Consider the following 12074-nt stretch of genomic DNA (forward strand, 5'->3'; position numbering starts at 1 on the left):
CCTTCATTTTTTTGATGAATTCATTTCCCTTCCCTCCACCAGAAAGAAACCCCTTATAACTAAGAATAAAAAAGAGGAGAGCAGAGGGAAAGACAGTTCAACAAAACTATCCAACACATTAACCAAGTCTAACATTATATGAAGTATTTCACACCCTAATCTTCCACGTCTGCAAAGAAAGGAGGAAGGCCATTTCTCAGAATCCTTTTTTGGAGCCAAGCTTGGTCATTACCATTATATAGCAATTAGGTTTGTTTTTTTAAATCTTTCCATTTACATTGTAGTTGGTGTGCATGTTATTTTACTTTGCATCATTTCATATGTCTTCTTATGCTTCTCTGTATTTTAAATATTCATCATTTCGTACAGTGCAGTACTATTCTATTACATTCATGTATCCATTTGTTTAGTCATTCTTCAATCAGCAGGTACCACTTTGTGGGGACCTTTGTATCTTTGACTTCCTTCAGCTATATGTCTATCAGTAGTATGTTTCACTTAAAGGGAATGAATTTCTTTAATTCACTTTCTTAGCACTAATTCCAAATTATTTTTGGATAGTTTTAACTGTTAAGAAATTTTTCTTACATGGGCTGAAAACCCCTTCCTATATCTTTTAACTAGTTAGCCCTTGTTCTGTACTCTGAGTCAAAAAGACATCCTGTTTCCCATGACAACCCTCCCTATATCTGAAAACTGCTTCCATATTTATCACCTTCTCTGCCACCACCATCACTAGTTTTCTTTTCTCCAGATTAAGGATTTTCATTCCTTCAACCAAGCCTCCTATGATATGGTTTCAAGTCGCCTCAATATTCTGGTTGACTTCCTCTAGTTTGTCAGTCTCCCTTCCAAAATATGGTGCCCTGGGGGGCAGCTAGGTGGCATAGCGGATAAAGCACTGGCCCTGGATTCAGGAGGACCTGAGTTTAAATCCAACCTCGGACACTTGACACTTACTAGCTGTGTGACCCTGGGCAAGTCACTTAACCCTCATTGCCCTGCCCAAAATATGGTGCCCCAAACTGTATATTCTAAATGTAGTCTGACTGAGCAGAGAACAGTGGAATTTCCTCACTCTGAACATTCCTACTTCTGGACACTGGACAATTTACATTAGCTCTTTTGGCTGCATCTCTATGGATTTCTATTGAGTTGGAAGTCCCCCATCCACTAGCTCTTTTTCATATGAACTGTTTTCTAGTCACAGCTCCCTCATGCAGAACCTGTGGGCCCTCCTGCCATTATAAGTCTGATGAGCAAGCCCATTGATGATGGAAATTAACATTCAGTTGTCACCATATAGCTAGATCTCTGGATTTCTTTCTCCACCATGACCCAGCAGCCTTCTCACTCTGGAAAGATCACTCTTGCAACTTTTTAAGAGCTTATTCTTTCTGAAGAGTTCTAAGAACTCTTTATGAAGTGATCAGGAACACAAGTATAAGGGATGGATGGGCAGAGAAAATCTTAGCATAAAACAGCTTCCAGTTCTTCCTAAAGGGCCTGTGTTTGGGATTTCAAAAGGGAATAATTGAAATGGTATGAAAGAAAGTAGGATTTTAATTTCCAAGGTACTAAATATATTTTGGAAGGCCCAGGACTTCCAGAGAAGCTATTGGTGGTGGTGGTGGAGTGGTGGTGGGAAGGTAAAGACCAGTTTTCTATCAGTGTAGGCCATCTAGAAGGGAGGTACTATCTATATTATAAATGAGTTGATCGACCAGGTAAGTTGTTTATTAAGTGCCAACTATGTCCTAGACACTGTGCTAAGTGTGGGGGATACAAAGAAAGAACAACAACAACAACAAAAGTCAATCTATTCTAACCATTTGGAAATAATAGAATAACAGAAAATGGGCCATATCTAAGGGGAGAATTCTGATAAGCTGAGGCACTCACAGGTTTTGGGTTTCATGGACAATCAATTTTGATCTCTCACTGATATCACCTATAAGACGGATAGGTCTAGGGCAAATAGAGAGCTGTTCTTGTTAGTCAGGAACTGAGTTGATAAAATCTCCAAAGGTTTTAGAGTCCAATGTCCAAGTCCACAACTTCTCCAGGTGGCATGAGTTGGACAAACACATGGTGATGATACCTCAAGTTCTTTCTTGAGTGTGAACAAAATTGTCTCATTGCAGGGTATTTCCATATTTCCTGTTTCCTTTTCAGTTTTGATCATTGTCCAGTTCTTGATCCACTGGATATGAACTCTTGAAAACATGTTCCTGCTTAACTCTTGGATTTGTTACCGTACTGAATTTGAACTTTCTAGATTTACACTTGGGCACTATTTACAGTTTTTCTCTGTTGATTACCCAGATCTCTCTGGCTTTGTGCAGGTGTGGGTGTGGGTATGCACAGGCACACACATATGACTACACCTCTTCTAGCATAGCCAGTTTGCTTATTCACTTAGTGGCCCTACCAATTAGATCTCGACTGATTCACACTCCTATTAATCACAGGATTCTCTGGCCCTTGTCCACCCTACGTGAACTGATGTGGAGGGAATGGGCTAGAAGGTGTAATGCACAACACACAAACATTCACTTCTTCATTCCTCTCTTGGACCCTACTCCTCATTCTCTGGATTTCTTTCTCCACCATGACCCAAGAGCCTTCTAATTTTGAAAAGATCACTCTGCCTCGGGGCAGCTAGGTGGTACAGTGGATAGAGCACTGGCCCTGGATTCAGGAGGACCTGAGTTCAAATCCAGCCTCAGACACTTGATACTTACTAGTTGTGTGACCCTTGGCAAGTCACTTAATCCCAATTGCCTCACCGAAAAAAAAAAAAAAAAAAGAAAGAAAGAAAGAAAGAAAGAAAGAAAGAAAGAAAGAAAGAAAGAAAGAAAGAAAGAAAGAAAGAAAGAAAGAAAGAAAGAAAGAAGATCACTCTGCCTCACTTATTTTTGTTTGATTATTTGTTTTGAGACCGTGTCTCCCTATCTCCCCAGGCTGGAAGTGCAGTAGTCAGGCACATGTCTGATCTTAGAACTGATTGGCATGGAAGCTGTAACCTCTTCTATTTTTCTGACCTGGTTTCCCCCCTTTTAGACAACCTAGTGGCTTTCTACTACTGGAGTTCACTATATTAATGCCTGACTTAGATTGGCTATCCAACCAGTTTTATCCCGACTGAAATGCAGAATTCCCAAATTCATTCAATCCACCAGCTTCAGCTTCCCTAGTAACAGAAACTACACATGTGCTTAACCACACCAGACTTATTCCATTTTTCTTCTATAGCCCCATCACCCTGGGGGAGGGGGACAGCAAAACCAGTTTCTAAGGTAGATAGATGCATTTTGGCAAGAGGTCATTAAGCTATGGGCTTTAAATTTTACTTCCTATCAGGAAATAAAACAAGCCACAGAGGGAACACCACCCTTCAGGTGAGGCCCATGGCTTTCCAAAAACAAGTGGCTCCCAGAATAAGTTGAATTAGCAGCCCTGACCACTGGTAATGTAATAAAACCAGTGAGACTGGGCAGACAACTTGTTAAAGTTTTTAGTACAAATAAAAATTCTCTAGAAGACAGGTTCATTGATGTATTGTTGGTAGAGATGTATATGGTGTTGGACATCAATTTAGAATTATACAAATCACTGCTGTTGACTATGGATGGGCAAAACAATTTTGTACCATAGACGATTCAGAGGCAACAAGACTTCCTTCACTACTGGTAGACCAGGAAGGGTTATATGTCTCACAAGTCTGATGAGGGAATATAAGAACCTATATATAACTGTTGTGCCCCAGGGCTGGCAGAAGCTTTCTACCAGTAATATCCCACCAAACCAGTGCAATAAAGTCCAAAGAGTTACCCTAGGGGGAAGGAAGTTATTCAAATTTACAGAATTTTTGTTTATAATTAAGCTTGTATAGTGAGAAGGAATGGCTAACACACAATTCTTTCTTGAGCAGTTCCTTTAGTGAAACAAATCGTCTCAAAGCCATTTATTTTCCATGTTATTTCCCATTCTTTCTCCTGTTTTGGTCCCCCTCCTATTTCCTGACCCATAGCTCATAAAATCTAACAGTGCATTCCGGCTTGGTCTCTAGATTTGTGACCTATCTGCATAGGTATTTCATGACTTTAAACTTTGGTCCTATTGAACATTTTTGACTGCCTGGCTATATGTGGCTTTGTATTTAGCCTATACTATCCTTTAACTTGGGAGAATGGTGTGTTGTTGTTTGTCCTCTTTAGGACCAATGACATCAGGAGAGTGATGTCTTGACTTACAAGTGATTTGGATTTAAGTGAGGCTGGGCTGTGCAAAGTCATCAGCCTCACTCTCCCCTCCAGAATCACTGGACTTGAGTAGCAAGACATAGGTCAAAATGACTGGCAATGGCCTCATTGGGAGACCTTGACCTTTTTTTTAAGCTAAGGTCTTTCTCAAGTCTCAGTTTGTCTAAGGCAATGCCCATTCAGTAATAAAAGGATAGGTAAGAACTGAGGCAAAATATGGCCTAGTTTGCCTTCATAAAAAATTAGTCTGGGAAAGGGAAGACCCTCAGAGTTTTTAGCCAAAACAGAAATGGATGGTGGGATGAAGTGGAGGTGAAGGTCTTGTTTTGCTCTGTAATAACACATATTAGGCTCCAATCTGTCCACTTTGCTCCCTTGTAGATGTCAATAAAAACAGCTCACATTTTCAATATATTTTCTTTCTTTCTTTCTTTCTTTCTTTCTTTCTTTCTTTCTTTCTTTTGCAGGGTAAAGAGGGGTTAAGTGACTTGCCCAGGGTCACACAGCTAGTAAGTGTCAAGTGTCTAAGACCAGATTTGAACTCAGGTCCTCCTGAATCCAGGGCCAGTGCTCTATCCACTACACCACCTAGCTGCCCCCTCAATGTACTTTTCAATACATTAAGTATGTTCCTTAAACCCAGGTCAGTAGTGTATTCTTATTACTCAATTTGGCAAACATGCATTTGATTAAGGATTTACGGGTTAAGTAGGTGGAACACTTACTTTCCTTGGACAGTGCCATAGCTTTTGGATGCTCCAATTAATATCCGGGCTGCTACTTCCGTGAGATTTCCTTCTTTATACTGTGTTTCAAAGCTACTCTAAACAACAATTTAAATAACACCAATTACTATCAAAATAATTAAATAAATAAGGAAATAAAGCATGAGTGTAATGTGCCTTGACCCAATGAAAGAATTTCATGAGATACTAAACAAATATAAGTATCCTTCATCATCTCAATAAAATGTAAGCCCTTTGTGGGGAAGGATTAGTTTCACTTTTATCTTTATATCCCTGGAACCTATCACAATGCTTAGTACATAATAGCTGTGTTATGTGTTAATACATGCTTTCTGGACTGAATAAGAAGTAAATTGAATAACCAGCAATGGTGCATACCTTTGAATCTGTCTCTGTTTTTCTATTAAGTGTAGAGATGCTTGAGGGATAAGGGAATAATCCAAGCAGAAATAGGATAGCTCTTGATGCCCTTGCAACTCAGATCACCCTATGAGGTTGTTTTTTTTTCTTACTCATTATTAGACATCTCTCTTTTCTGTCTCTACCTCTGTCTCTTTCTGTCTCTCTGTCTCTCTTTGTCTCTCTCTGTCTCTCTCTCTCTCCCTTTTTCTCTCTTCCTATCTCCCACAGCTTCTAGGAGGTATTCTACCCTAGTAAACAGTTGGAAGGTGATGGTCTAACTTTCTTCCCATTAGTTTAATTCTTGAGTTTTAGTTTTATATACAGACTATAGACAGTAGAAAACCAAATAGATAGATAGATAAAAAGAGATTGATTTGCACCATTTCCAAAATTCAATTTTTCCCCATTCTTGATGTCAATCTAGACCCAACTTTGTCCTCATCGTAACCAACTGCCTTGCTTCCAGGTCTCTATAGTAGTCTAAGGTGCTCACTTACTAGTTATTGGTTAAGTCCAGTTCTCCCCTTGGGTGAAGCTTGACTTCTTTACTTCTTAATTTACCCTTTAGGTCTAGCCTGCATACTCTATGTGCATCTCACTGTGGCTGTGCCATTAACACCTTAAGAATTTCTCATGCTTACTCCTGTGTTCAGAGTAGACACACTTTCTCTTCCCATTTGAAAACTGATACATCCAATTGCAACTGCCACAAGTAACTGTCCACAATTCTAATTTATAATTTTACAATTCAAAAATAACTCAAGTCTATGATGATAAAAATAGGCAAACATTTCAATAAAACTTTCCATAAAGGTGAAACCAGACCGAGGGACTTGAGGTACCATAACCTGCTCCAGTTCAAGAATGAGCCTCCATTGACTATTGTGTGACTGGATGGGGAAGTAGCATATTATTACTGAATTAGTGAATGCAAAATGCCTATTGCCTAGACCATGATGTGGAGTTGGATGTACAATTCATTTAATTAGTACCTTGTATTAGTATGTATATGTTAGACAGGCACTAGAGATGAAAAAAACACTAGGCCCACACTTGAACAAAAGGAAGAAGATAGGTTAATGATGATAATAACAACAATAGTCAGCATTTATATAGTACTTTAAGGTTTCAAAACACTTTATATCTTATCTCATTTGATCCATACAGTATCTCTATGAGGAAGGCCTCTTATTACCCCTACTTTATAAGAGACTGAGGCAAACTGAGGTTAAATGACTTGCTCAGGGTCACACAACTAGCGCATTAGAGTCAGTTTCCTTATCTGTAAAATGGGTTTATCATAAGTAAATTGGTGAAGCATGGGAGAAATTACCTGTCATCTATAGATAGGAGAAAAATTCATGATAAATAAGAGATAGAGAGGTTCATAGGAGGTCAAATGAATAATACTGGTTACATGAAAATAAAAAATGTTTTGCATAAACAAATCGATACAACTAAAGTTAGAAAATAAGTAGGAAATTGGGGGTAAAATATTTTTAGCAAATTTCTCTGCTAAAGCTCTTATTAACAAGAGTCAAATTTATATGAATAAGAGCCATTATTATTGAATAATTATAATTGGTCAGAAGATATGGGGGGCAGCTAAGTTGCACAGTAGATAGAGTGCTAGGGCTGGAGTGAAGAATACACATCTTCCTGAGTTCAAATCTGGCCTCAGACACTTACTAGCTATATGTCCTGGTAAAGTCACTTAACCCTGTTTGGCTCAATTCCTCAACTGTAAAATGAGCTGGAGAAGGAAATGGCAATAAACTCCAGTGTTTCTGCCAAGAAAATCCTAAATCGGGTTTAAAAAATTCACACATGACTTAAAATGACTGAACAATGACAGCAACAGCAGCAACAACAAAAAATATGAAGGAAGGAAAAGAAATGAGGAAGGAAATGGCAAAACCACTTCAGTATTTTTGCCAAGAAAATGCCAAATGGGGTGACATGATTGAAAATGACTGAACAACAAAAGATATCCAAATTATCAATAACCATGTGAAAAAATGTTCTAAATCACTAATAATCAGAGAAATACAAATTAAAACAACTCTAACATTGCATCCATACCCATCAGATTGGCTAAGTTGACAAAAAAGGGAAATGATGAATGTTGGATTGGCTGTGCAAAAACAGGTACTTTATTTAAAGTGCCGCTGGTCCAGCCATTCTAGAAAGCAATTTGAAACTAAGCCCAAAAACCTATTAAACTCTGTATGCCCTTTAACCCAGTGATAACAGTATTAAGTCTATACCTCAAATATTTCAAAAAATAGGGGAAGAAAATTCATATTTACAAAAATATTTATAGCAGCTATTTTTGTGGTGGGAAAGCATTGGTAATAGATAGGATGCCTATTAAGTAGGGAATGGTTGAACAAGTTATGGCACATAAATATCATGGAATACTAATATGCTTTAAGAAATAATGAAAGAGGTAGTTTCAGAAAAACCTGGAAAGACCTATATAACTAATGCAAAATGAAGTGAGCAAAACCAGGACAATTTCTGCAATAACAATAATATTTTTTTAAATCAACTATGAAAGACTTAGGTACTCTGAGTGACAAAATAACCAGCCACAATTCTAAAAGATTCATGATGAAATATGCTATCTGACTCAAGACAGAGACCTGATGGACTTAAAATGCATATTTATTTTCTTTCTTTTTTTCTTTCTTTGAACTTGACTGTGGGAATTTGTTTTGCATAACTATACACATTTATAACAGGCTTTGTTTTTCTTGACTTCTCAATGGGTGAGGGAAGACAAGGAAAGAGGGAGAGAATTTGGAACTGAAAATAAAATAAAATGTTAAAAATATAACTGATTAGAATTTTTAATAAGCCTTATACTCTATAGCATATAGACTTAAAATTAATGATGAATGAAGGCAAAACCAAATATTTGATATTCAAAGACAAGTAGCTCTTTGGATTACTAGAAAATACTAAGTAATAAAAAAACATTTAAATAAAGAAAATCATATCAATCTGATTATTATGGGTAATCCTTACCAACTGTATTATAGCTACATGCAATCTGGCCTCTTCCATTAATACTTCATCTGTTGGAGACATATCATTTTCAAGATTTTCTGTAATATGATCATCAAGCCCCTAAGTTTAAAAACAAAAATACTCTGATATAATGACAAAATATACCTACAAAGGTATATTTGTAAAGACATGTATGCACAAATCTGGAAAATGCTCTATACCTCAACTGAAAAGTATTGCCCAGAATAGAAAGTATTCTTTTCAGTGATTGGAATTAAGAGGATACCCACTGGAGAGGCTAGTAGAAAACCAGTGCTTCCACAGATATTTCTACAAATTGGCTGTTTTTTCTCTCCTCTCCATGGAAAACTATAGTTTTCTTGGCCGTGAGGTCTCTTGGAACCTCAATGCAACCAAAACATTATAACCATAGCTGCCATTTACATAGTTTTAAATTTTCCCTACATCTTTATATACATTATCTCATTTGAAACCTTGTGAAGTAGTTGCTATTATTAGTCCCATTTTAAAGATGAAGAAGCTAGTAAGAATGTGAGGTGAGATTTAAATACAGGTTTTCCTGACTCCAAGTCTTCTAGAACAATTTTTTCTGGACATTAAACACCAACATCCACCAAATTTGGATTTTCCCTTAAAATGCTCTCTTGCCACTAAAGACTTGACCTATTGGTACTTCATCAGGAAAGTCTCTTTCCTCAAAGTCCAATTTCACTAAATCTATTTTGCCCAAATGGAAAAACTACTCATTAGATTTTTTCAGAAGCTACTCATTACTCCATAGTAAACAGGGAAGGTCAGACTAAAGGAAGGAAAAGAGAAGCATTATTTCTGAAAAAATAACATGACTCACAAGATGAGGGTATTCAATATTGGTTTTTTCTTCTACTGTGGACCAAATAATATTTGTCAAAATGTTTTCTGTTTTAGATAATATAATTGCATTCTCTATCACCTCTTGTATGTGTAGAATGGCATTTTGCATTGCCATTTGTCTTGGGAGGGAAATAACACAAAGACCTGTGAAAAGAAGAAAAATATCTCTTAAACAGTATCCATAGTACCAAGCAAAAGTGATCAGGTCACACAATTAAATGGTGAATGTTGTTGATCAAACACACACATACACACATAATATTAGGGCTCAAGTTGTGAATAAAGACATACACATACACACAGAAACTTAGAACTCAAAGGGATCTCAAAAGATATCTAGTCCAATTCTCTAATTTTATAAAGTAATTGGCTCAAAATAACATGGCAAGTTAGTAACAGTGAGGACTGGAATATGTCTACTTGTGTCCAAACTTCCTGCCCAGGTTTTTCTGTCTCTGCCAGAACTATCTTCCACATAGTCAAGTCATACTTATTCAAAGGCCAACCTAAATTTATCAGGCATCACCCATCACAAATGTGTGTGTATGTACACATACATATATACATATGTATTCCTTAAATGTCCCAACACTTTATCCCAGATTCTTCTCTCTTTACTTTGAAGAGTACATGCATCTTTATGGTTTCAACTATGTCTTCTATGTGGAAGACTCCCAAGTGCATAGGATCAAGAATCTAGAAGGGACCAACTAATTTTATAGTTGAGGATTGGAGATTAAGAGTCTTGCCTAAGGGGCAGCTAGGTGGCGCAGTGGATAGAGCACTGGCCCTGGAGTCAGGAGTACCTGAGTTCAAATCCGGCCTCTGACACTTAACACTTACTAGCTGTGTGACCCTGGGCAAGTCACTTAACCCCAATTGCCTCACTAAAAAAAAAAAAAAAAAGTCTTGCCTAAGATAATGTGTCAGTTTATCTTAAGCTAACTCAAGTTTCAGTCTCAAATCGCTACTTGTACCTCCCACAATTAACTCAAATACAACATGACTAAAAACAAATTCATCATCTTCCCCTCTCTCCCACACATAAAAGCAGCCCTCTATCCCAAACTTCCCTATTCCTGCCAATGCTCCCACAAACCTTCTAGGCACCCAAATCCTTAAAGTCATTTTTTTATTTTCCACTATCCTTCACTCTTTATATCCAATTAATTCCTAAAACATGCTATTTCTACCTTCACAATATTTCAAGTATTGTGGAGCCACAGTCAGGATAACACAAGATTTAGCAACTTCTGCATTAAAGGATCAGAGAGCTTGGAATATGAGATTCCAAATGGGCAAAGGAGCTAGATTACAACCAAGAATAAGGTTAAGGTAATGGAAGTGTCAGATCAAAATATGAAAAAAAAAATACAGGAACAGTTTTGAAGGGTTTTAAGTCTAAAAGAGAAAGTTCACATACACTAAAAGATGGAAGGGTGAAATGCAAGACTATCACTTTAAATCTTTAGCAATAGGCTTAACTGAAAGAATCTCTAGGAATCAATAGCCTTGTATGAATTTTGTATGGAAATACCAGCATTCACAAGGGACCAGGAGTGACTTTGATTCCCCATTCAGAAACTGTAATGACCTGAGGGGGTAAATCCTGCTAGGTAGGGCCACAAATGAGTTATAAAGCTCAGTAGGGACTGGGAAAATTATGGGTCGGGGGAAGGAAAAATTTGTTAATTACTGTGTAGACAAGGTATAAAATATACCTTGTAGAATCTCCTTGTTTGTAAACTTACAACAACATGCTTGGACAAAGTCATAGACTCATCAGCCAGGGGAAAGAATTGTTAGGATTGGAAAATTCCTAAATAATGAATTGACTTACTGAGAAGATGGGATCTCCTCATGCACTCCTTGAAAAGGAGGAAAGAATTTTCAAGTTTGTTTATAATATAGAAGTGATTTATGTGATGATTTGTGGTTCATATATTCACTATCTAAGTGCAATTCTAAAATGTAATTGGTGAATTTTACACCAGAATGAGTTTAAACTTGTGGAAAAAAAGAAAAAGAGCAAGTGAAGGATGTTAAGTGAAACCATTTTATTTGTGTGAGAGGCCTGGTAAATATTTATTACCTTTTTGCACCAACATGAAAGGAATGATAACTGTATCCAGCCCTAAACTGTGATTGGCAAAACTTGCTATTTGAGGTAAAAATCTCTTGGGACTGTAATTGATGTTGTTCTGAGTTTTGAATTCAGGTTTTATTGATCATTAAGTCAGCAATACATCTTTCAATAGAAATGCCAAAAACTGCTCAGAGGGAGTGTGATCCTAAACTGTTACATGTGAATGTTTATATCTGGGAAAGGGCAAAAGGATGACCTTGGCATGGCCTAAGGTAGGGTCCCCTTGATTCAGTTTCAGCATTGTGTTACTTTCTTTTGAACAGGAATGTTTCCCACCTAGTTAATGCAGAGTTTAATTATAATAATCTGTAAATGAGGTGGAATTTTGATGTATGATTGGCTATTGACTGTGGCTCTTACATGAAATCAAACAGAGCTAAAATGCTTTATCCTGGTATACATGTGTTGAGTCATTCTGTGCTCTCAGGCTTAAGCCTGGAGGACCAGTTTTGATGCTTTTATAATCATGTTCCTGCTTTTTCCTCTTATAACAAATGTCTATTATCATGATAGGCAAATAGTGGAAGTTTCTCATTGTGGTACTATAATAAGATGCAAGTATAGAATATTTTATTGTTCCCCAATCTGAATTTGTAGTCATTCCATATC

The 12074-nt window shown here is 37.1% G+C and overlaps 1 protein-coding gene across 1 annotated transcript in view; it reads right to left on the minus strand.

Annotated features, from left to right (window-relative positions):
• The window catches only part of SLC9C2 (solute carrier family 9 member C2 (putative)), a 99900-nt gene that overhangs the window by 42613 nt on the left and 45213 nt on the right, over positions 1-12074 (minus strand). The window contains 3 exon segments of the mRNA XM_044003123.1: positions 4991-5088; positions 8444-8545; positions 9297-9463. Of these exon segments, the coding sequence (XP_043859058.1) occupies positions 4991-5088; positions 8444-8545; positions 9297-9463 (367 nt within the window).

Source organism: Dromiciops gliroides, chromosome 4 (genome assembly GCF_019393635.1).
Source record: "Dromiciops gliroides isolate mDroGli1 chromosome 4, mDroGli1.pri, whole genome shotgun sequence".
Classification (NCBI taxonomy): Eukaryota; Metazoa; Chordata; class Mammalia; order Microbiotheria; family Microbiotheriidae; genus Dromiciops; species Dromiciops gliroides.